Genomic DNA, 24,752 nt, shown 5'->3' with positions numbered 1-24,752 from the left:
TGTCACCAGTTTCAAACTAAGGTGGTTTTATCCAGCCCCTGCCTTTAAAGAGAGGAAGTAGTCATTTTGAGCAACTGTTTCTTTAAAAATTAAACTCAGCCAACAGCTTTTAGTTGCGAGATCTGTATTCCCTTCTATCCTAGCATGAAAAGCATCAGAGAACCTGTCCTAGAATCCTGCCAAATAGAATCACAGAACATCCATCTGGAAGAGATGGTTCATGATCACTAGCAATTGTCTCACCCAGGCATTTCTTGGGCATTTTGCCAGGATCCATGCATTTCTAGACTATAGTTCAGAGTCTCAGAATCAAGGCCCAACAGGTTAAGGAGGCTCATGGAGCTGAGGAGGGCTCTATTTTTACCACCGAAAAGAGAACCATAAAAAAGAAATCCTTGTTTCCTAAAAGTTCAGGCATGATCATACAGGTTTAATTAGGAACAGCAAGCTGTTTACAGCAAATTATAAACTGTATAAAGCAGACCTCAGTGAACACTCGCAAAGGATGTCCCATGAACCCTTACTTCTCCAAGTCCAGATTCAGCAGATCTGGCTTGGTGAGGTAGGGTGCCGCAATGCCAGCCAAAGGAGTATCCCAAAAGTCCCCTTCCAGAACTTCCCATGACCAAAGGAGAGGGTCAAGAGATCATGGAAAACCTCTGTTTTTCTTTCCTTTTGTCCTTGAAACTTGAAGCCAATCCACAATTTCCTTGACTGCTACTGCACCCGCCAAGTAGAGAGACACTTCAGATACAAGCTAAGCAACATTAAATGGTGGGAAGAACACCAACTTTGGAGTCAAAATTCTGGCTGAACTTCCTAATTTTTGACCTTGGGCAGTTTGTCACCCTCTCTGAATCCCAGTTTCTTCATCTATAAAATGAGGATAAATAATACCAATCTAATGAGGCAGATGTGAGAATTAACTGAGAGTATTTGGAAAACAGTTGGCACAGAATCCACACTCAATTAATTTCACTTACCTTTCCTTTTCGTTCTAGGAAGTGATTGGTCCATTGGTGTTCTATTGAAGGGGAAGGAAAACAAACTGTAAAACTCTTAATGAGCCTTACTCCAAACACAGCCCAGTGCAGTTCAGTAATTAGTATATGAGTTTTGCTTCAGCTTGGGGTGGGCTCCAGTTCTTCGTTCCAGCCCTGGCTCAGGAATTTCCTTCTCTAGAAAGCCTTTGCTGCCCACTCCCAAGCTGATTAAGTGTCCCTCCCGAGTAGTCCCGTGGCACCCCAAGCTTGTTTCTGTCCTATCATTTACCTTGCATTCTACTTCTCAAACCAGGGTACCCAGCATTGGGCATGGAGTGTGGGATGTTATAAGGCATCTTCTCCACAGCATCAATTTTATCTAATAATAAATAAAACAAAGGGCATATATATATATATTTTTTAAAGGCAAAATATTAGATTACATAAGAAATTTCAGGGAATTCCCTGGTGGTCCAGTGGTTAGGACTCTGTGCTTCCACTGCAAGGGGCACAGGTTGGATCCCTGGTTGGGGAACAAAGATCCCGCAAGCTGTGCAGTGCGGCCGGAAAAAAAAAAAAAATTCACAATTGTAGAGGGTTCCTAGAAGACATATGTTCATTGTCCTTTGCTTTTAGATCTGCTTTTCAGAGAAGTCGGAGAAACATTTATTGCCATATGATAGTGAAATCACACGGTAACTAGTCTGTTTCTTCCAGCAGACCGTGAGCTCTGTTAGGGCAGGGATTGTGCCTTATTTGCCTCTGAATCACAAAATTTAGCTACTTAGCATGAGGCCTGGCTCAGAGTAGAGGCTCCATGCAAGTTTATGGAGCTGAACCCAACTCTCTGTCTTCCTCCAGTACTTTGGGGAAACTATAGTATTTCCACCAAGGAGAGGAACTTTGAAATTGTTTAACTGACAGGACTTCACATCGAGTGCCTGTTAGATCACAATCTTAGCTGTACTTTTGGGAAAGGTATTAAACTATCTGACCTTTGTCTTCCCAGCCTGGTAGGGTTGTGAAGACTCAATGAGAAAAGATTCACAAAGTGAATTGCGCTTGGCACATAGAAGGTGCATGGAAAAAAGCTTCTTTACTTTTCTTTAAAGTCACATTCTAGTCATTAATCTACAAGCTAAGAGATGATTCTGGTCATTTCAGTCATTCCAAGCAACCTAAAATGGACATGGTACCCACGGCTCAAGTCTCAGCCACTGCCTGGAGCTGCTTCTGCAGCACCCTGGTCCTTCCTCCTAAACCTCCAACCTAATATTACCATACCATCCAACGGCTTCCTTACTGTCTTGGTGACCTTCCCATTACACCTGGGCTTATAAGATAGAGATAATTCAACTAGAAGGTGGAGAAAGATAACCACCTGTTAGGAGTGTGAGCTGCAGAGTCAGGACCCATTTCAAGTCTTGCTTCACTCAGTAATCTGATTTGCTCTCCCAACTCTGAGGCATGTCTTGATCCTGGTTCTGGAGACAGAACCTGGTCCCGGACAAATGTTGCCAATCCCTAACTTAGAGCATGAGCCAGGGAATCGGGATCCCCAAATGGCTGTGTCCTTCGTTCTGTTGGCCTGGGTCTGGAGTATATTTACTGGGAAACTAATGAAGCTTAAGTTTCAGGGTCCCGCACTTTCAAAGGCCCCTCTTTATGCTGAGAGTTCCTTGAAATGTTCTAGGTTGAGAGGGGAAGTCAGGTTCCAATCGGAGCATTCCTATGTAAGCTTTTCTGATAAGTTTGCCTAAGAGATTTTAGAAGAAAGACACAGAGAGCCATGATTCCAGGAATTTGTTGTGATTCTTTCTTGTCCTTCTAAATAAATACTCAGTTTTGTAGTTAATTTTGTGTTTGAAATTTTATATTCTTTTTCTTAAAGATGGCTCCACAAAACCTGTGCCTACCTTTCTCCAATATCTCCCTACCCTACAGCTCACCAGAAAGTCACAAGTATGAGAGGAGGGTCCGCAGGGGTCTCTGTAGTGATGACTCCATGCGAGGTAGACTCACCCTCACTACCTGCGTTCCATCTTCCCCTACAGGCACATGCTGGGCACCTTGTACCAACTTCCTTCCACAAATGCTAGGACCCTTTAGCATTCCCAAGTACTTCATTAGAAGTAAAAGAGAAAACCTCTGTTAGCTGACTTCTCCCCTGAATCTAAAAACTATTTTGAAATAGTCTCTTTATACCTATTTTTATGCATCAGTAGACTTTGAACTAGAGAGAGGTAAGGGGATAACTGACTTGCAAATGGAAAGGTAGTCTGTAAGAACTTTTGCTTTTTTTTTACATTAAAAATTTTTTTGAATTGAAGTATAGTTGATTTGCAGTGTTACAGGTGTAGAGCAAAGTGATTCAGTTATATGTATTTATATTCTTTTTCAGATTCTTTTCCATTATAGATTATTACAAGATATTGAATATAGTTCCCTGTACTATATAGTAGGTCCTTGAAGAATTTTCTTAATAAGATGTTTTGTGTTTTTTTAATAGAATTAGTTCATGAAAAAAGGAACACAGATCCCAGCTAAGCGATAACAAGGATGGCATCCTTTTGTCATTTCGGTTCTAAATCTCTCCAATCTAATGCCTAACTGTAGATGGAGCCCTCATGATCATTATTACTCAGATAACCTTTAAAATATATTTTAGAGAGGTTTAAGTAGGATCAAACAGTGAAGTTCATAGTTTAAAAAATACACTGTTTTAAAAAGAAGGCAAATCTCAGAACAGTATCTATGGTATGATTCCAATTAAGTAAACACAAAGTGTGTGTGCAGTTTGTGTGAGTGTATATACAAGAATAGGTCTGTGTTTCCCAGATTTCAGAAAACAACACTGTGCTGTATCCACACAGAACTAATGTTTCCCAGACTTTAGACAACTGCATAACACCGTTTTTTTTTTTCTTGGCCGTGCGTCGCGGCTTGCGGGATTTGAGGGATCTGCGGGATCTTAATTCCCCCACCAGGGATCAAACTTGGTCCCCCTGTAGTGGAAGCACAGAGTCCTAACCACTGGACTGCCAGGGAATTCCCTGCATACAACCTTTGCCCGTATTCATCCAGAACTGCTTGATGAACAGCTTTGACATTTTTTTTCAAAAGTCTTATAGGAAAAATAAAATGTATTCTTCTACCAAAAGTGAAGTCCTTCACTTACAGTCAAATATTTATTTCATCTCTTTGCAACTGGCAGGCATTAGAAGGCATCATCTGGCCTGCCTTACCACAGGCTCCAAGGACCTCTGTGCTCTCTCCCTCCTCTCCTGCTGCCCTCTCCTCACCTCTGCTCTCAAGCCCCGTGCCTTCACTGTGCCCAAACTGTACCCTGAAAGCCTCCACATTTCTCTTACCCTCCACTTCAAATTTTGGTGTGGTTGGTTTCTTCTCAACATTCAGACCTCAGCCCAAATGTCACCTCCTCAGCAGGGTCTTCACTGACTGACCACCCGACCGAAAGTAGCTTACTCCAGCCCCCAACACACCGCTCCGTAGCACTCACTAACTTACAGTGTATTGATTATATACTACTTGTTTATTGCTTGTCTCTTCCCTTTAGAGGGTAAGCTTTATGAAAGCAGGAACCTTGTCTGTATTGTCATCTTCTATCCCTACAACAAAGCCTAGCCATTTAGTGAGTGTTTGTGGAATGAAAAGTTATACTTCTGTAATATTATTCAATGCTAAAAAGAAATGAGCTATCAAGCCATGGAAAAATATGGAGGAGAATGAAATGTATATTGCTAAGTCAAAGAAGCCAATCTGAAAAGGCTACATACTGTAGGATTCCTACTATATGACATTTTGGAAAAGGAAAAACTATGGAGACAGTAAAAAGATCTGTGGTTGTCAGGGGTTAAGGTGGAGGGAGAGATGAGCAAATGGAGCACAGTGAATTCTCAAGCAACTTTATATGATATTATAATGGTGGATACATGCCATAATACATTTGTTCAAATCTACAGAATGTGCAACACCAAGAGTGAACCCTAATATAAACTACTGACTCTGAGTGATAAGATGTGTCAATGTAGGTTCACTGATTATAACAAATGCATCACTCTGGTGGGGGATGTTAATAATGCAGAAAGCCGTGCGTGTGGGGGGGCAGGGGGTATATGGGAAATCTGTTTACCTTCTGCTCAGTTTTGCTATGAACCTAAAACTGCTCTCAAAATAAAGTCTATTAAAAAAAATGGTATATTGCCCAAGCTGTTGATGGTTTAACTAAGTGTGTAAGTGGAACATTGAGAAAGATTATTTGACATTAGGATTATCCTGGGAAAGTCAGAGCTCAGGAAAGCCTAAACCAAAACTTTAGGCAACGTTTCCCAAATTGGAGTTCCATACTCTGTTCTCAAATAAGTTAAACAGGTTTCTTTATCGAGGGACTCAGTACCCACACAGCTCCCATGTGTGCTGTGAATCTCTAGGGTGAATAGCATATGCAGCTATTTCCTAACATTTGATCCAGAACCCATTCTTCATGCCATGTTATCATTCACGAGCTTAAGTCCAGCTGAATGCCAGTGCCACTGGGCAGAGCCACTTTAAACAGTCAAAATATTTCTCCTCAGAACTAACCCCAAATAATTTAGTCATTTACCTAAATTATTAGATACATAATTTGGCTGATTCCATTCCATGAGAACAATGTTTTCTGTCTATTTTATTCACTATCACGTTCTTAGTGTCCAGAGCAGTGCCTGGCACACATTCAGTGTTCAATAAATATTTGTTGAAAGAATGAATGAATAAGCAAATGAATAAACATTTTTATTATTTAAGCTTCAGGTGTACAGCATTATGATTCAACATCTGTACACACTACAAAGTGATCAATATCACAAGTCTAGTTGCCATCCATCACCATACAGTTGACCCCCTTCACTCCTTTCACCCAGCCCCCCAATCCCCTTCCCCTCTGGTAACCACTTATCTGTTCTCTGTGTCTATGAGTTTATTTTCTTTGTTCATTTTTTTTTTTATATTCCACATATGAGTGAAATCATATGGTATTTGTCTTTCTCTGTCTAGCTTATTTCACTTAGCATATATCTTCAAGTTCCATCTATGCTGTTACAAATTGCAGGATTTCATTCTTTTTTACGGCTGAGAGTATTCCATTGTGTGTGTGTGTATATACAAACACACACATATATATGTGCATATATATCACATCTTCTTTATCCATTCATCCATTGATGGCCACTTGGGACACTTAGATTGTTTCTATATTTTGGCTATTATAAATAATGCTGCTCTGGCACTATTTACAATAGCCAAGACACAGAAATAACCTAAATGTCCATTGACAAATGAATGGATAAAGAAGATACGGTGTGTATATATATGTATGTATATATATATATATACACACACACACAGTGGAATATTACTCAGCCATAGAAAAGAATGAAATAATGCCGTTTTCAGCAACATGGATGGACCTACAGATTATCATACTAAGTGAAGTAAGTCAGAAAGAGAAAGACAAACACTGTATGATATCACTTATATGTGGAATCTAAAATGCAACACAAATGAACATATCTACGAAACAGACAGACTCACAGATATAACGAACAGACTTGTGGTTGCCAAGGGGCGGGGAGGGAAGGATTGGGAGTTTGGGATTAGCAGATGCAAACTATTGTGTATAGGATGGATAAAAAACAAGGTCCTACCGTATAGCATAGGGAACGATATTCAATATCCTGTGATAAACCATAATGGAAAAGAATATGAAAAAGAACATATATCTATGTGTGTGTGTGTGTGTGTGTGTGTGTGTGTGTGTGTGTGTGTGTGTGTGTATATATAAAATAACTGAATCACTTTGCTATACACCAGAAACATAACATTGTAAATCAACTGCACTTCAATAAAATTTTTTTAAAAAGCTGCAGTAGGGGCTTCCCTGGTGGCACAGTGGTTAAGAATCCGCCTGCCAATGCAGGGGACACGGGTTCAATCCCTGGTCCAGGAAGATCCCACATACTGCGAAGCAACTAAGCCCATGCGCCACAACTACTGAGCCTATGCTCTAGAGCCCACGAGCCACAACTACTGAGCCTGCGTGCCACAATTACTGAAGCCTGCGTGCCTAGAGCCCGTGCTCCACAACGAGAAGCCACCACAATGAGAAGCCCACGCACCGCAACAAAGAGGAGCCCCCCTCGCCGCAGCTAGAGAAAGCCCGCGAACAGTAACAAAGACACAATGCAGTCAAAAATAAATTAAAAAAAAAAAAAGCTGCAGTAATGAAAAAAAATAATGCTGCTGTGAACATAGGTGTGCATATATCTTTTTGAATTAGTTGTGTTCTTTGGATACATACCCAGAAGTAGAATAGCTGGTTCATATGGTGGTTCTATTTTTAATTTTTTGAGGAATCTCCATACTGTTTTCCACAGTGGCTGCACCAATTTACAGTCCTACCAATGGTGTACACAGGTTTCCTTTTTTCCACATTCTTGCCAGCATGTTATTTCCTGTCTTTCCCATGATGGCCATTCTCACAAGTGTGAGGTGATACCTCATTGTGGTTTTGAGTTGTATTTTCTTAATAATTAGTGATGAATATCTTTTCATGTGTCTGTTGGCCAGCCGTATGTCTTCTTTGGAAAAATATCTATTCAGATCCTCTGCCCATTTTTAAAATGGGTTGTCTGGCTTCTTATTGTTGAGTTGCATGAGTTCTTTATGCATTTTGGATATTAACCCCTTATGGGACATACAATTTGCCAGGTATGGCTTTTATTATGTTGAGGTATCTTCCCTCTATACCCACTTTGTTGACAATTTTTCTTATAAATGGATGTTGAATTTTGTCAGATGCTTTTGCTGCATCTATTGAGAGGATCACATGATTTTTAGCCTTCCTTTTGTCAATGGATTTATCATGTTGATTGATTTGTGGATGTTGTAACATCCTTGTATCCCTCAAATAAATCCCACTTGATTGTGGTGTATGATCCTTTTAATGTGTTGTTGGATTTGTTTTGCTAATATTTTGTTGAGGATTTTTGCATCTATGTTCATCAAAGATATTGGCCTATAGTTTTCTTTTTCTGTGGTGTCCTTGTCTAGTTTTGGTACCAGGGTAATGCTGGCTTTGTAAAGTATTGAACAAGCAATTTTTATTTGGTCCACAGTTCCTCGGTGAAGAGGGCAGAAATTTTGGTACCAGGTAATTATGCCAAATTCTGATTCACATGGCTCATACTTCTGGGATATTTGTGGAATATTTATTCTTGCTGCTGGTTTTCCCAATGTACTTTTTCTGAATGGACAAGTTGAAGGCATTAAGAAAATGAAGCAGGAGTGAGGAGTTCTGAGCCCACTCTATTGGCGATAATAACAAGGAACATTTGCATTGCAATTTTCTTCCAAAAGTTATTACATTTGGTTCTCAAAACAAAATGCAGGTGTTATTACCTTCATTTTCAGGTAGATATGCAGGCTTAGAGAGACTCTTCTGATATCATTCAGGTGGTATTAGATCAGCCTTGATCTAGGCTTGATAAGACACTGGTCTTATCATGTCAAAGTCTATGTTTATTTCATGGCACCTGGCTGCCTCCCTGCTGGTTGTGTATATGCCGGGAAGCCACTTCCCCTTTCTGGGCCTCGGTTCATACATCTGGAAAATGCCCAAGTGATCTCTTAGGTTCCAACTTTAAGTTCTGTGACAATGAGCCTTTTTTTCTCCATCATCTCTGTGAAAAATTGCTATAGCTTTACAAAGTACTAAAATAAAAAGATTTTATTTCTCTTTGAAAATCTGGTTCGGGTACTAAAAAATCAAATAAATTATGAAAAATATCCCTTTCTTTTAAAGTAATGCCTAGAAATAGAATACCTTGAAAAAGAATGAATTGGTTGTGTTAAACACAGTACCCTCCGAGGGTCTTCATTATTTTAAAAAAATGCCGTGAGAGGATTTTACTCTAGCTTATTTCAAGACAAAAGATATGGAAGAAAATATAGCAACTTTTCTAGAAATCAAGTCATTTAGAACAGAAAAAAAAAAACAAACTGAACTATCTAAATAAATCTAAAGTAGCTAAATAAATAAATCTTTCCAAAGGAAAAGGCCAAGCCTGGTCTTCAGGTTATTATTTACTTGGTAAATTCATTTTGTATGCAAAACATTTGTATTATCCGCATATCCTTGTCTGTTTAAACAAGACGATTAAACTGCTGTTGGGCCACATAGCCAAAAGAGCAAGTGAGTTATATGTTTCTTCTCCTTAGGGCATTTTGTTTTGTCTCAAACTTTTATTTGCAGCCATATAGAAATAACCTACTTTTGGTTGTCACATGAAGAAACTTTACACAGAAAAATCTGTATTTGCACATCCGTTTTAGGGTTTTATTTTGCTAAAAAGAATTCACACAGGCCAAAAAAAAAAAACATGCAAAATATTTTTGCGCACACTTCTAACACACTATATTCCACTTCTGAAATGTTAAAAATTTAAAAAAATATCCCAAAGCAAGAGTACTTCGGTTGAAAAGTTAACATTATAAAAGCTAGATTCCTAACACAAACACTGCAGACATAAGTCACTCAGTTGCAAAAAGTTAATGTTTATAAATGTTAAATAAATGTCAACAATGAGGAGACAAGAACTGTAGATCCAAAGTGTACTCCCCACCATGAACTATTAAAAATTGTGTTTGGTGTTGTAGGACATCCACGATGTTAACTTGAAATAGACACAACCTTAACCCAACGCTACGCCAAACTTACAAACATCGAGGGAACCATATTCAGAACTACCTCCTTTTCCTGCTACCTTTAAAATGTTTGTTGCCGTTGTTGTTGATTTTGTGTTTTGGTAAATAAAAGAGTCCCTCAGAATCTACACTAGCTCTGAAATGCAGAAAAAACGATTCAATAAATGACTATGACGAAGTTCTCCTTTGAGATTTTACTTTTCTTTTCCATGATCATACACGTTTTAACGGGCACACTTGTGTGTGTGTGTGTGTGTAAGATCTTTTAAACGATATTTTTGGAAACAACTCTAGGGAAATTTTTTCCCTTTCCTTGAGACCAGTCCCTGATAATTTAAAAGCTGTGGGGTTTTTTTTTGTTATTTTTGTTTTTTAAGAGAAAACCTGACTAGAGCCTTTCTGTACAGTCAGCAACCTCCTTGTTCCTGTGTATTTGAACTTTCCAAAAATAAAAGAATGCTTGTTTGCAACTCTTGAAAAATCTCCAGGCACTCCCTGCAGATTTTACCCTGCCTGGTGCTTTATATTGACTTTTTCCCTGCACCAGAAGTAAAGAAGGGTCCTGTGGTAGGAGCACGCTTATGTCCCTCCTGGTGCTCCCTGGGGGATGTTGGTGACTTCACCCTTGGGAAAAAAACCTCGGGCCTTTTGTTAGAGACACATCTAGCTGCTTCCTTCTCCCTCAGGTAGAAAGGCAGTCCCCTGGAAGCCTCAGTTCTCAGAAGAAAAAGTATTCTAATGCATTCTCATAAAACATTTCAAACATGCAAAGAGAAAATCCAAAACAGGAGTGAGGAGAGAGTAGCAGTGATTTGGAAGAGAGCCTAAATATTGTGCTCAAGGGAGAAACATCCACTCAAACCACCTGCTTCAAGGCCATGTTCAATGAGCATAATAACAGCGCTTCCTAAAAGGGAAAGAGACTATACCACTTCCAACCTCAAAAACTAAGCTTCTCTCTTTATCACCAAACAGCTTTAAAATGCTTGCTTAACTCAAACTATCACTAATACTTTAAGGAAGTTTGAAGACCCAAGTCTATTTCAATAAATGCTTAAATAATTGCTAGATCAACTCAGCTCATACTTTTTCAAAATATTGGCCAAAATGGCAAACGTGTATATATCATATATCATCTTTCCCTTCCAGCAGTCAACACAATTGTATATAATCAGTGTACTGCGTTTAAAGGAAAATACGAGAAGGATGGAGCAGCTCTGAAGTGGGAGGTCCTGCCAGCTCGTGCGTTCTTACTGAGGTTGGCAGAAAGGAAGCTTCCTCTTCCCCACCCAGAGTTTGGGCATGTTCTCAGCCTCTTCTGCCATCCTGCTTCAGACACTGTCTCTCTCTTCTTTTCCACAGGTCACTAAGCCTGTTGGGGGGAGGGGTGCTGAGGAAGACTTCAGCAGTGAGCAGTCATAGTATTGGGAATGAAACACATGCACAAGACTAGACGTTCATGCTAATGAACCTCGTAAAGCCAAACAGAGGCCAAACACAGCCCAGAGTCGTTTTAAAATCTCCTATCACAAACAGCAAAGCAAAACTGGAAAAACCCAATTCCACCTTCCCACCACAACTCAAAAAGAAGCTAAGCTTTCTGCGGACATTGGATGTTTCAGACTGAAAGAGGGTAGCTGAAGAGCCCTTCTTTCTTCAGCTGTCTGTGGTGGGAGCCCGACCCTTTCCTGAAGCCCTGTCGATTGCCCAGAGGCTCCCAGAAGACATCCCTCTGAGGTCTGGGCTCCCTTGAGAATGTTCAAGCCTGTGCAAGGTCTGAAGTCTGATGCGCAGAGGTAGCTCTGTGACGCGAGTAATGGAATAACACTTCCTTTTTTGGTGAGGAAAGCCCAATCGGTCTTAGCTAACAAGCGCTCAGCTATGGCTCTAAAAATACCCTGCAGCGAGGGCTGTTTGGCACTTCATTTTGTTTGCTGGAGGAGCTCTAAAGAACTCCGCAGAATGCTTCAGATTCTCCATGACTGCTCTGAGCTCTGTCCCTGCTCTGGTGACCTCAGGGAAGTGTATCGCGTGGGGAAAGTTACTTTTTCTTTTTCACTTTTGAGTTCTTGGAATTCTGTCCTCAGTGTTTGGAGTACAATTCCAGTCTTGGATTAATTACTAGCTTGGTTCAGGAATCTTCATTTGGCTTCTAGTCTGAACTATGCAAATACACAATCTGTGTGCAGAAGAAAGGACTAAAATTATACTTCAAAAGGGCTCAGTCACTTCCTGTCTTCTCCCTTTTCCCCCCCAAAAAGAAACATCAGCCTCCTTGAATCCTTCGTTGCCAGCAGACACCCTGGGCTCCCTACACGTTGATGGCGTGTGCATGCTTCTTGCACAAGGGTTTGTCCTTCTTGGAGTAGAATGGCTGCCCCTCCAGGTTCACGTGGCAGACCTGGGACAGAGAACAGATAGGCATGAGACAGCCCATGAGGCAGGGGGACACAAACAAAAGATTTCAGCCACCCCTTTAAGACAAAGTGCTGTCACAGGCAGATGGGAGAAAAGGCAACAGCCTGCTTCTCCCTACCACAAGTGCTTGACAGCTAAAGCAGTGTAGATGCGTTGAGCTATCTAAAAATCAAGATTTCCAAAAAGGAACATGGAATAAACTCAAGTTAAATTAAATTTAATTAATGGAATACGGAACATATACACAATAAGGTGATCAACTGATGCTATCCAAAATATATAAGGAACCAATACAAATTCGTAAGTCAATATCCACAGAAGTGGTTAACACCTAAAGAAATATAAAATGTCAGAAAAATGATCCTCACTAATAATTAAAGGAAAAAGTAATTAAAACCTCCATGAGATATCACTAGACACCTGTTAATCTAGCAAAATAAATAAAACAAAAAGCCTCAATAGCTTGTCACCTTTAACCTTATATGACTGGAGCCAGAAAATGAAAAAAAAAAGTAATCAGTCAAAAGTCAGCAATGCCAAAAGGGGATCAGGCCGATCAGGCCTACTTGTCACTGCTAGGGACACATGAATCAGCACGGCCTTCTGCAGGGGATGTGGCAACACTGAAGAGAAGCCATGAAGATGTGCCTGCCCTGTACCCCAGTAACACCACTCTGGAGAATTTCATCTTGCAGCAACTATTGCACAGAACAGGAAAGCAACATATGCTCAACTACAAACTGAAAAACTACTAATATTTCTCTCAATGGGGAGATGATTAAGTTAATTTTTAAGGTGCATTTTTCCAATGACAGGCCACCACGAAAAAATAAATCAAATATGGCAAAGTGTATGCAGGAAAACACTGACTGAAAAAAAAAAGAGGCAAAATTATATATCCCCATGATGACAACATATGAGTGCAGTCTGAAGATGCTGACAAAACAAAAAGAAGGGAGATCAGTAATATTTGTTGAGACTACTGCGGGTCGAGTATGATGCCAGACACTCTGTATACATGGTCTCATTTTTTTTTTTTAATCTTATTTTATTTTTGACTGTGTTGGGTCTTTGTTGCTGCATGCAGGCTTTCTCGAGTTGCAGTGAGCAGGGGCTACTCTTCGTTGTGGTGCACGGGCTTCTCATTGCGGTGGCTTCTTTTTGTTGCAGAGCACAGGCTCTAGGTGCACGAGCTTCTGTAGTTGTAGCATGCGGGCTCAGAAGTTGTGGCAAGTGGGCTCTATAGCACAGGCTCAGTAGTTGTGGCACACAGGTCCAGTCACCCCGCAGCATGTGGGACCTTCCCAGACCAGGGATCGAACCTGTGTCCCTTGCATTGGCAGGCAGATTCTTAACCACTGCACCGCCAGGGAGGTCCCTACATGGTCTCATTTAATTCCCACAAAAACTTTATGGAATAGGTATGACTGTTCCCCATTTCACAATTGAAAGCTGAGGCTCAAAGAGCCCAAGTGTCTTGCTCAAGTCACAGACCTAGAAACTTGTAGAACCTGGGCATCCATATTCAGGTCTGCGAGACTCCAGTTCTAAGCTCATTCTCCCCACATCTCATAGCAGAGAGGGGCTATGTTTACTTGAAATTGTTCTGGGTTTACGGACTTGTATCGAGGTAGTTCACTAAGCTTGCTGGACTACCAGTATGAGGTCTGGTCCTGGGTGGGCAATCTGCCAGTTGCCAGTCAGCTGGGAAGTCACATAGGCTGGGACAGGCCCTAGCCTCAGAGAGGGCACTGAAGATCTCTAGTGGGGAGCAGAATTGGGGACCACATCCAGGACACTGACATGAGAGGAAGTGCAGGTGGAATTCCCAGGTAGAGGTAAGCATGAGGATACAGAAATCACCCTTCCGAGATGAGCTTGGGCCACTGAGCACGTGTCTGCTCCAAGAAAGCTGGAAAGAAAAGTGGCATCATGGTGGTCCCAAGTGTGAGGCCCTGATGGCCCAGTTGAGGACGTTATACCTGAGATCACACAGGGCTGCCAATGGGCTCTGGAAGCCAATGACCTGAGAAAGTGTCTCAAAACATCCCAGGTAGATGCAGTGATATTGAGTGTAACCAGGCTCCTGTGGTGGCCTCAAGCTGTGGTGACAACTTGGAGACAAGTCTAAGATGGTGGCACCCAAGATCCAACTGGTGAGGATGGGTTTTGGGAGAGACAGGAAGGCAGCTCTGGAATGAGTTGGCAAGGAGCTGCTGGTCAACAGCCGGGGCTCTGGCTAGGAGACCCTGCCTGGTCTGAGACAGTGCTGGTTGCTTGTGAAAACTCTGGATGAGTCAGGCTGGAGAGGGTGTTGGGAGACTGAGGACCAAGGAGTGAGGAAAGGCCAGAGCCTCAGAGGTGGCTCACTGATAAGATGAGACTGAGGGAAAGAACTGTCATAGAGAGGTCGTACTCAGTGCCTTGGGCCAGGAGCCTGCAGGTGGGATGCAATGGGGCTCCATGGTGGAGGAGGCCTCCAACCTACCCATCACAGCCGCACAGCAGGGATGGTCCAACCCCCAGGCTCTGTGGTCAAGTGGCAGCAGGGCCTGGCTGGGAAGGAGTGGTGGCCATAGAGTGCTGACGACAGAGTGGAAGGCGATGAAATAGACCAGCTGCAGAGGCCCCTCGACTGCCCACAAAAGTTACACCACATCACATCCCTTCCTGGTACCCACACCAACTAGATACCAACTAGACTTAAAGGAGAAGAAGGGCCAGTAAGACATGTTTCCCCAACTAAGGTAGGACTCACATCCTTTCCATTAGGACTCAAGTGCCAAAGCCAGACAGGAGGTAAACCCTCACCCTGACCCGCACTGTCCTTCTCAGCCTTCATTTTATGTGCTTGGGACTTTAGAGATGTTGTCTTGTTCTGTTCATTAATTGCTCATACATGTCAGCTATGTTTTCCTTTCAAGATTCTAAATTCCTTGAAGGTAGAGACTTGTTCTGGGAGACTTTTGTCTGAAGTATGTGCTCCCCTGAGATCTAACTGATGGGAAAACAGCATGTCAGCCGCAAGAGCTAGTCCTGATCTTCCTTTCTTACTAGTTTTTTTTTTTTTTAAGTTACAGGAAAATATATGCTCATTAAAAGTGATTTGGAAATACAAAGTGATGGAAAAAGGACCAAAGAAAACAAAACCCTGAAAGTTTTCCAATCAAAATATTGCTTTCCAAAAATTAAACCATATTCCACTTTGATATAGCTGCATGGGGCAGTGAGTACTACGCAGGGCTAGTTTGGGGGAAGGCGTAACGATTCTCTGTGCTGATTCTCCAGAGGACGGGATCTGACTGGTTTCTTTGGGCAGACCCTCTGGGCAGTGCTGTGGGTCTTTCACACCTGACTGGAACTTATCTGTAATCTCAGCCTGAACAACCCCAGGCTTTACCGCTTCTTCTTGTCTCTCTCTGGGACTTGTGCCATCATGACTCAGCCAAACACGGCAAGCTTGAGGGAGCAGACCCATGCTCACCTTTGCATGATTCCCTCTCCATGTGACACAGACCTCTCATCAGCCTGCCTTTGGAGAGCAGGCCTTCTACGCCTCTGTCTTCCCTGGACCTCCTCCAAGTCTCTTAGATCTTTCTAGAAGCTGGGTAACCAGATTTGCAGGCAGCATCTTAGGATCAGACAAGCCATGGCTTGAGGGTAAGGGTCAGAAAGCCCTGTACGGTGCCTCGCTGAGCTGTGGCTCTTCAGGGGACAACCCCAAAGCCGGTATATTTATATTGTTGTCCCTTTTTGGAGGGGAGGTCCTGATATAGTTTAAGGACCCTAAAAGGCAATTAGAGAATCTGTTCAAAGGGCTGGAAAAAGTGTTATGGATTGAACTGTGCCGCCCTAAATTCACATGTTAAAGTCCCAACCCCGAGTACCTCCAGCCTATCCAGCACAGGGACATAGCAGTGACCTTATTTGGAAATAGGGTCTTTGCAGACTAAATTAAAACTGAGGTTAAGATGACATCATATGGAGTACGGTGGGCCCTTAATCCAATATGACTAGTGTCCTTATAAGAAGGGAAGAGACACAGAGACAGACACCTGCACAGAGGAGAGTGTCATGTGAAGACACAGACACACAGAGGGAAGGCAGCCTTGTGACAATGGAGGCAGAGATTGCAGTTATGCAGCTACAATTCAAGAAACACCAAGCATGGCTGGCAACCACCAGCAGCTAGGAGAGAGAGCAGGTCCCTGCTGACATCTTGAATTTGGACTTCTAGCCCCCAGAACTGTGAGAGAGTAAGCGTCTGTTGTTTAAGCTATTCAATTGTGGTACTTTGTCACGGCAGCCCTAGCAAACTAATATATGGAGTGAATACAATGCACCCCACAGATGGGAGGGGATATAGAAATGAAGTATAAAAGCTGAAGTGAATTGCAGTAAACATTATGACTATGGTTGTCCTATGTCATAAATCTATAATAATTGTTCAAGTTTAAACTATGTAGACCTTTCACACGTTCCCAAAATTTACCTTGAGCAACTCTGGTAAAAAAAAAAAAAAAAGCAGTAGTAGTACATTGATTTTCCCAAATAAAGTTTAGTCAATTATAGATTCACATTACGGGGCTTTATCAGGGACGACTGTTTTCTAATTCTAATGCAGACTCTAAATGTCGGCAGGCTCATTGCCCTGTCCCTTCCCCAGCCCAAAGCCCTTGGAAGGAAAACGTCAATCTCACGGTAAAAATGACCTGGCTGTTCAGCAGAAATAAACTGCACATGGTTAATACTTAATCTAGGGCTTATCTCCTGGCAACTATATATCGAGAATAGGACCATTTAGGAAAATGCAATGATACTCAGCCCTTCTAAAGGTTCAGTCAAAAGAAAACTTATCTCAGCTTTTCATAGGATTAGTCAATAAGCTCCAATCTAGTGTTCATGGTGAAAATTTAGGGGAAAACCGTTGAATCACATCATCATATCTTAAATGACCTATAACCATGGGAAGCCACCTGCCCCTATTAAATCCCAACATCATTCACTCCTCCCACCTATTGAGAGCATCACTGCTGAGGAAAGCTGCTAGTTTGCCAGATCCTAAGACACTCTTCTGTCCTTAATGAAGTGGAGAGTAACAAAGCCATATTGGTTAATAAATCATTATTAGTAATAAAACTTTGCTCAGCTGTGACATATCGAGGCATCATGGTATTTGCCGGCTTTCAAAAATGACAGAATATTAGAATGCCAGGGTTGAAAGGGATGTAAAGGGTTGGTCATCTGGCCCCACTTGGTCCCTCCTGCCTCTTCTCAGAAAGTCAGAACCCCAAGCAAAAAACATACTGCGCAAATGAAGCAGGTGTCGTGCCAAGTATGCCCCAGGGCTTCGATAAACTTGTCACCGGCCTCCACGGGGAAATCGCAACCGTGACACTTGGTGCTGAACAGATTGATATAGTCTGAAATGAAAGGCAGAGTAAGGACCAGGCATCCAGGCAGGCTGGGAGGAGTGTCCCAGCCACATCGACCCAATGTCAGAACAACCCCCCAAATCACTGGGCTGGGGGCAGCGGATGAAACCTAATTGGTTACTTGTCATCTTGCAGACAAAATACTCAGTTACATGATTGGTTTTTTCCTTTTCCAATAATTTGCACTGGTGTGGTGCAGATTCAGGCTTAGTCACCACCCTGTGTTGGTTTGATCTGCAAACACTTTCTGGAACTGTCATTAACTTTCTGCAGGGTGATTTTCTCCTCTGCTCTGTCACCTCTTACGGTCCAAACAGACCAATCCCAAAAAAGAAAAAAAATCCTATTTCCCAGCAGCTCTGCTTATTTTGGAAGAGTGAGAGCCTTTAACATTTCTTAGAGTTGTAGCATGTTCTTTGCTTGGTCATTCTTCTGTCATTGGGCATCTGTGTTGATAATAAATTTTCACTACTAGAAACAATACCTGAGCTATTTTGTTGGGACATGTTCCCCTCCCCCAGCCAAAGAGATAATAATACCAAATATTATTTACATAATGCTTTACAGTTTACCAAGCATCCTCACATAGATTGTATTATTTGCTAGTATCTCAATGTCAAGGTCTATGTATTAGTTTTCTTTTTTTTCTTTTCTTTTTTTTTTGTGGTACGCGGGCCTCTCACTGTTGTGGCCTCTCCCGTCGCGGAGCACAGGCTCCGGACGCGCAGGCTCAGCGGCCATGGCTCACGGGCCCAGCCGCTCCATGGCATGTGGGATCCTCCCAGACCGGGGCACGAACCCGTGTCCCCTGCATCGGCAGGCGGACGCTCAACCACTGCACCACCAGGGAAGCCCTATGTATTAGTTTTCTTTGTACTCCCAGCACAGTGCCTGGCACACAAGTCAGTAGCCAACACATATGTCAAATGAATGAGTGAATGGATGAATCACTGAATCAATAAATTAATGAATAAACTTAGTCTTGGCGAAATTGTTTTTGTTCTGTTTTGCGGATGAGGCTGGAAGAGGTGAAGGGCCTAGCCAGAGACACACAGGTGAGACAGCGGGCCAGGCCTGTGCTTCTCGGCCCCAGTTGTCTGGGCCTGGTAGTGGGCAGCACTCCCACTGCACTCACTGTAGAACTCTCCCAGATTCTTCTAGAAGAATCTTGATGCCTTTTACAAAGCCTTCATTCTCCTAGAAGTGTACTTGTCTCTCCACAGCTCTGCCACAGTTGGCTTTTTCTTACAGAGGTTTTCTGCTCAGATCTCCTTGTGGACAGTATGCCTAGTCACTGTCTCAGACCACCTGCTGAGAGTCAACATGAAGTGGGGGCTATGAACTATGAATTTGGTATCACAGGTGTGACCCTAGTACATTTTTTAAAAGTAATTAATTTATTTATTGGCCACACCCCACGGCCTGTGGGATCTTAGCTCCCCAACCAGGGATTGAAGCCACGCCCCCTGCATTGGAAGCGCAGAGTCTTAACCACTGGACTGCCAGGGAAGTCCCCTAATACATTTTTTTTAAAAGCTGGTATTTTCCTCATTTATTCTACAAAAGGGGAATGTAATTGGTATTAAATAAAGTTTGTGCATGGGCCTTTCCCACCAGGAAAATAATCTAGTTTCTCACTTATGTATTCCTTCCTTTATTTCTCCTATTAGGTCTTTATAATTTTCTTTGGGACTGGAGGGAGAGGGGAAAAGGGGAGTTGTTTAATTGGTACAGAGCTTCATATTTGCAAGATGAAAACATTCTGATCTGTTTCAGATCAATCAACAGTGTGAATATACTTAACACTACTGTACTGTACACTTAAAAATGGTTAGGATGGATACATGTATATGTATGGCTGAGTCCCTTTGCTATGCACCAGAAACTATCACAACATTGTTAATCGGTGATACTCCAATATAAAATAAAAAGTGAAAAGCCAAAAAAAAAAAAAAAACCGTTAGGATGGTAAATTTTATATGTGTATTTTTTCCCCCACGATAATTAAAAAAAAAAAGACAAGGTCAGAACGAAACACAGTGTCCCATGGTACGGGGACAGGGGCTGACTCTGATATTTTATCTCTAGGGCAGGTTAACCAACAGGCTTGACTTTACCTCACTATTGGATCATCTAGCTCTTCTTTCTTTACTTTGTTTATAAGAATATCACCCTTTATCACATTCAACAAGCATATTAAATTTCTAATGCTCTTTCTAAAATAAAAATTAAATTGTGTTATTTCTTTACTTAAAACATCACAGTGACTCCCATTGCTTAAGGAAGTAGTTTCAAACTGTGCTTCTTGGAGAGCTGTGGGTCTCCCAGAGCCATTACAGAGCTGTGCACCCATTATCTCAGTTAATCCTCACAACAGCCTCTGAGAGTTAAGTGAAGAAGGAGAGACTCAGAAAGGCCAAGCATCCTGTCCATGGTCACACAGCCTGGAAGTGGTCCCTGTGGGCCTTCAGTCAGGGTCTCTCAGGGTGCCTAAGGCTGAGGCTAAACCTGCTTCCTTGCTGTCTTTTCTTAACAGTAGATGATCCCTTTCCTGGGTCTTCTTAATCAAAACATCATTTTTGAAAATCTTTTTGGGGGGGTGCTAGGGAGAGGAGCACTGGTAATAGTGTTAATCTATCATTCTTTCACAAGCCTCACGCATAAATTGTGGCTTATCACACATTATGAAAGTTATAATGCTTTTAGTCGACTAACAATAGCAATTTGTATTGGTACCACAGCACTTTTATTAATTACCAATCATCACCATTTCCTCCTAAGAAGGGAAAAGACAGGTGTTATCTTCTCCCTTTTACCGATATGAACTCTGAGGCCAGAATGACTGAGTGACTTATTTAAAGTCATTCAGTGAGCCTCAGAGCTGGAAAGAGAATTCACCAGTACCTCAGAACCCAAGAAGTTTCTTTTATAATTTATTGTCAGGGGGAAAAAAATTTTAATTTTGTTTTCCTTTTCCCCTTGAAGAACTGGAATGTCTTCTCCTTTCTGGTTTTAAAGTAAACTAACTTACCGTGTTTCTCTTTTTGCTCTCACATTTGCTACCCAGTCAGTGCAGCTCTGTTATTCTTCATAATCAGCATGTTTCCTTTTCCCTCTTCTTCTTGGTGCTGCTTTGCTAGTTCTATTGTCTTAACTTTCATGTTTTTGTTACCTTTGTTGGAACCTGCCTCAAATCCTTATCTGAAGAGGCAGGCTATGAATAAATGAGTGTGTGAATGTGTGAGTGACTGAATGGTTAGTTAGCCAGGATGCCCAACTCTAACAGATGGCTTTATCTTCAGAATTTACCGTAATTGACTCCAAGTTATAAGATAACATATAGCGTCTGGGGAGAACAGAGAAACTCCGAATTCAGACAGGGAGTTGGCTGGACGCTGAAGGAACATCAAAGTCTGGTAAACATCACAGGAGCTGGGAGGGGACCTGCATGTACTTGACTAGTTCCGAAGTTTCTTTGGTTTAATCCTCACCACAACTCTGGGAGGCAGGTGTTGATCTCCCCCTCTTACAGATGGGGAGAGTGAGGCTCAGAGAAGTTTAGTAACTCAATCAGGGTTACAAAGCCAGCCTGAAACAGGAGCCTGGAACAGAACCTAGGACAAAGGCCGGCGCCAAAGCCTTTTCAGACTAGACCTTGTGGTCTTCAAATCAAAATCATCTGAAAGGTTTCCTAAGCGGTCACAAGATGCCGACTTGTGGTCCACATATTTGGTGCAGGGAAAACAGCACAGATTGAATGTGTGCGAAAGGGAACCCCTACCCCTTTCTCCCAGACTGTGGGGCCTCCCCACAGCACAGAGGTCCTACCTTTCTCACAGTAGGGCTCCCCATCTTCCATGTGGAAGAGGCTGTTCCCGAAGGGCTTCTTGCAGGCTGCACAGACAAAGCAGGTGGTGTGCCACGTCTGTCTCAAGGCATGCATCACTTCCTGGGGAAAAGAGCCTCAGCTCAGGACAGAAAGGTCCAGGAGGGAGAAGAAGGCAGGCTTAACTTCCACACCAGCCCCGGTCACTGCCGGAGCATCCCATCAGGGAGCAGGGCAGGAGAGCCCAAGAAGCGGGCCTTGGACACGCCGCAGAAGGCTAGGGGCGGCAGAGGAGAGGCTCCTACTCGTGCAGCACTTGCTGGGTGCCAGGTTCTATGCGTGCTTCCATAAGCTGTGACGCTTCACCCTCCCACCCAACCTGGGAGGGAAGTACTATGTGTTATCGCCATTTTACCAAAGGGGCATCGAGGGTCAAAGCCACATGCAGGTGCACGGTGAGGTCAGGCTAGGAAGCAGTAACTTGCTTTGCAGAAGCTCTGCCACCACTTCAAGCTGTGTGGCCAGGGATGTGGCCCACGGATCTCTTGCTTCAAGTTCATTTACTCCCTAGTTCATTGGTGGCAAACCAACTCCCTTCTAGGACAGAAATGGAGTTGTTCTTGCTCTGTTAGCACAGCAACTTCTTGGCTTCCAAATAGGACCCCACAACCTTGCGGAGGAGGAGAGATTGGTTGGAAAAGAGACAAGGGTCAGAGGAGAGGAATGCAGCCCACTTACCCCCATGATTTTGGTGTTGCACTTGGCACAGACCGGGGCAAAGAACTGCTCATAACACCGCTCACAGTAAACGTTGTTCTGCTCCTCCACAAAACACACGTCTGCCAGGGAGGTCTTGCAGTAGGCACAGTTGAACTCTTCTGGGTGCCAGGAGCGGCCCATGGCTACCAGAAAGGGGCCCCTGGGGAAGCAGAGAATAGTACCCCCTCTAAGGCAGCCCCCAAAGCTTAACACCAGATATTTCAAAACGCTCAACAATATTCACACTTTGACCCTAGAACGCTATAACTTCTGTGACTGTTCTAACGAAATAACAGGAAATTCAGATAAAGCTCCAGGCAAAAAGATGTTGTTTCATCACTTGCAACAAACAGAGGTGGGGAAGCGACTTGAACATCCACTAGCAGGGGACTGGGTAAGTATGTTATGGAATATCCATTAGGTTGACTCCTGATAATTGTAGTAAGAAGAGCAATGATGACGGTGCTAATGGCTAGCATTTATTAAGTGCTTACTCTGCGCCAGGTACCATTCAAGAAGAAATTTGCATTATTTAACGTGTTTAATTCTCACAACAATCCTATGAAGCAGGTACTATTATGATACGCGTTTTCAGATAAGGAAACTGAGGTACAGGGATGTTAAGTAAGTTGTTCAAGGCTATAGGGCTAGTATGGTAGACCCAGGACACAAACCTGTCTCCAGATTAGTAGTCAGACAGTGGCACTGAAGAAACGCTTCATGTTTTAATTTTTACTTTTCTGAATTTTCTAATTCTTCTCTAATGACTATATTTTTTCTAATGATACTTTATTTTTAAATAAGTGTATTTTTCATATACACAAGCCCACCCCCCCCCACATATGCACATACTATAAACATACTATATTCAAACAAGTACCACCCATGATCCTTGGCCTCTAAGCATGAAATGACTTGTTTTCCTTTTAGTGTGGCAGATGCCCACCAAAGCCCTGAGCAGCACGGGCTTGTCTGTGGACAGACCCAGGAGCATCTCGAAAGGAAGGAAAGATGGGTCAAAACTAGCACTGTCAGCCAGCTTGCAACAGGCCCAATAAATCTACCATCCGGACCTGCAATTCCCAGAACCCAGCCTTAGCCCAAGGGGGCGGCGCGGGCACAGGCACCATGCTGGGAGCTTCACCCACTCTCCTCGTGGAGTCCTCCCAACTCCCCAGGGAAGCGGGTATCGCACAGGTATGGAAGCTAAAGCTCAGAGAGGGTCAGACCAGATGGCAAGCCAGAGGGACCTGAGGCTGTCCTGCATGCGGCCTTCTCCCTACATCTGCCCTCCCGTCCCCCTCTCGTCCCAGCACCCCAGCACAGCGGCACAGCTGGCCCTTACCGGATGATGCTGTTGCAGTGGCCACAGAGCGGAGTCCTGCTGCTGGCTGGGAAGCGCTCCGCCCTCTGCACGGTACCCCTGGCAAGGGGGGACACCTGCGGAGCCGGTGGTGCGCTGTAGGCAGGGGCCCCTCGGGGCAGGCCTTGCTTGCTGACAGTGGTGGTGCTCTTGCCAGGGGCAAACTTCTGAGAGAAGCTGTCGTCTGTCACCCATGGGGGACGGCTGGCAGACTCCGCAGGGCCCCCGCTGTAGGGTGCAGGATTATAGCTTGGGGCTGGCGAGGGGGTATAGGCTGGTGCTGGGGAGGGGGAGTAGGCGGGGGCAGGGGAAGGGGTGTAGGCGGGGGCAGGGGAGGAGGTGTAGGGGGCTGGACTGTAATTGGCCCCTGGGGATGGGCTGTAGGTAGATGCAGGCACTGCAAGCCAAAAATACCCAAAGAAAAATGTGTCAGGAATTCATTTCTCCCAGCTTCCCCCGCCCCCAGCCAGAGAACTGGAAAAGACAACTTTAATATTAGAGCAGCACAATGCCAGTTTTTACAGGAGACGCGTCCCTGAACTTCTTGATGGCCTCGATTTGAAGTTGCAGCAGGGAGCCAAGGGAGATAAACAGCCGTCGGAGCAGAGCCCTCGGGAGCTTCGGAGCTTGGACAGGGCTGGGAAGGGACAGGGCTATAAATATCTGCAGCTGTGCGGGGTGCGGCTCTGCCAGGCCTTGGCTGCCAGAGGCCTGCAGGAGACAGGGACGGGGGCAGGGGTGGCCGGGCCAGGCTCATATCTGGATCCCCTGGGCCAGGAAGAGGGTGGGAGTGGGTCAGCTTGGCCTTGACCGGAAGATGCCTTTGTTTGCACTCTGACCAGTGATTTGACATCTGAAATGCCTCAATCACAAGCGTTTGCTGAACTGGACCTAGTCCAGCCTTTGGGACAAAGCAGATGACAGGACAGTTAGGTTTTCAGGTTCAGGTTTCAGGTTTAGCTACAATCGTTTTCTTGAAAAACAGCGTGGCTTGATTTGTACTGGGGGGAAATTCCATTTCGGTTTCATTTGGGTGGTGGGTCTCGAAGGCAGTATTCGGAGGGAAGCTGGGCAGAGATGCTGGGGCGACACAGCCTAGGTGTAGCTGCTCCCTCAGCCTGCGGCTGCCTCTGGGGGGACACATGCTCCCCCTCATCACTTTGGTGGAAACTGATTTAGGGCGGCAACACGAAGGAGCATAGCAG

The 24,752-nt window shown here is 43.6% G+C and overlaps 1 protein-coding gene across 6 annotated transcripts in view; it reads right to left on the bottom strand.

Annotated features, from left to right (window-relative positions):
* Positions 1 to 409: 409 nt before the first annotated feature.
* Positions 410 to 24,752, bottom strand: part of LDB3 (LIM domain binding 3) — a 67,095-nt gene continuing 42,752 nt past the window's right edge. For 4 of the 6 annotated variants that reach the window (XM_060125360.1, XM_060125363.1, XM_060125361.1 and 1 more), the window contains 5 exons: positions 23,530 to 23,944; positions 22,164 to 22,344; positions 21,428 to 21,548; positions 17,472 to 17,587; positions 9,365 to 12,147 (listed from right to left, as the gene is read on the bottom strand). In XM_060125360.1, coding sequence (XP_059981343.1) covers positions 12,058 to 12,147; positions 17,472 to 17,587; positions 21,428 to 21,548; positions 22,164 to 22,344; positions 23,530 to 23,944 — 923 coding nt within the window. In that variant the 3' untranslated portion in view covers positions 9,365 to 12,057. Of the gene's footprint in view, positions 728 to 984; positions 1,025 to 1,272; positions 1,363 to 9,364; positions 12,148 to 17,471; positions 17,588 to 21,427; positions 21,549 to 22,163; positions 22,345 to 23,529; positions 23,945 to 24,752 lie in introns of those variants that run through there. The other 2 variants (XR_009535936.1, XM_060125362.1) reach the window with 2 other exon arrangements.

Source organism: Lagenorhynchus albirostris, chromosome 16 (genome assembly GCF_949774975.1).
Source record: "Lagenorhynchus albirostris chromosome 16, mLagAlb1.1, whole genome shotgun sequence".
NCBI classification, from domain to species: Eukaryota; Metazoa; Chordata; class Mammalia; order Artiodactyla; family Delphinidae; genus Lagenorhynchus; species Lagenorhynchus albirostris.
Note: the sequence above shows the minus strand (reverse complement) of the source record. Positions and strands in the feature narration are given on the sequence as shown.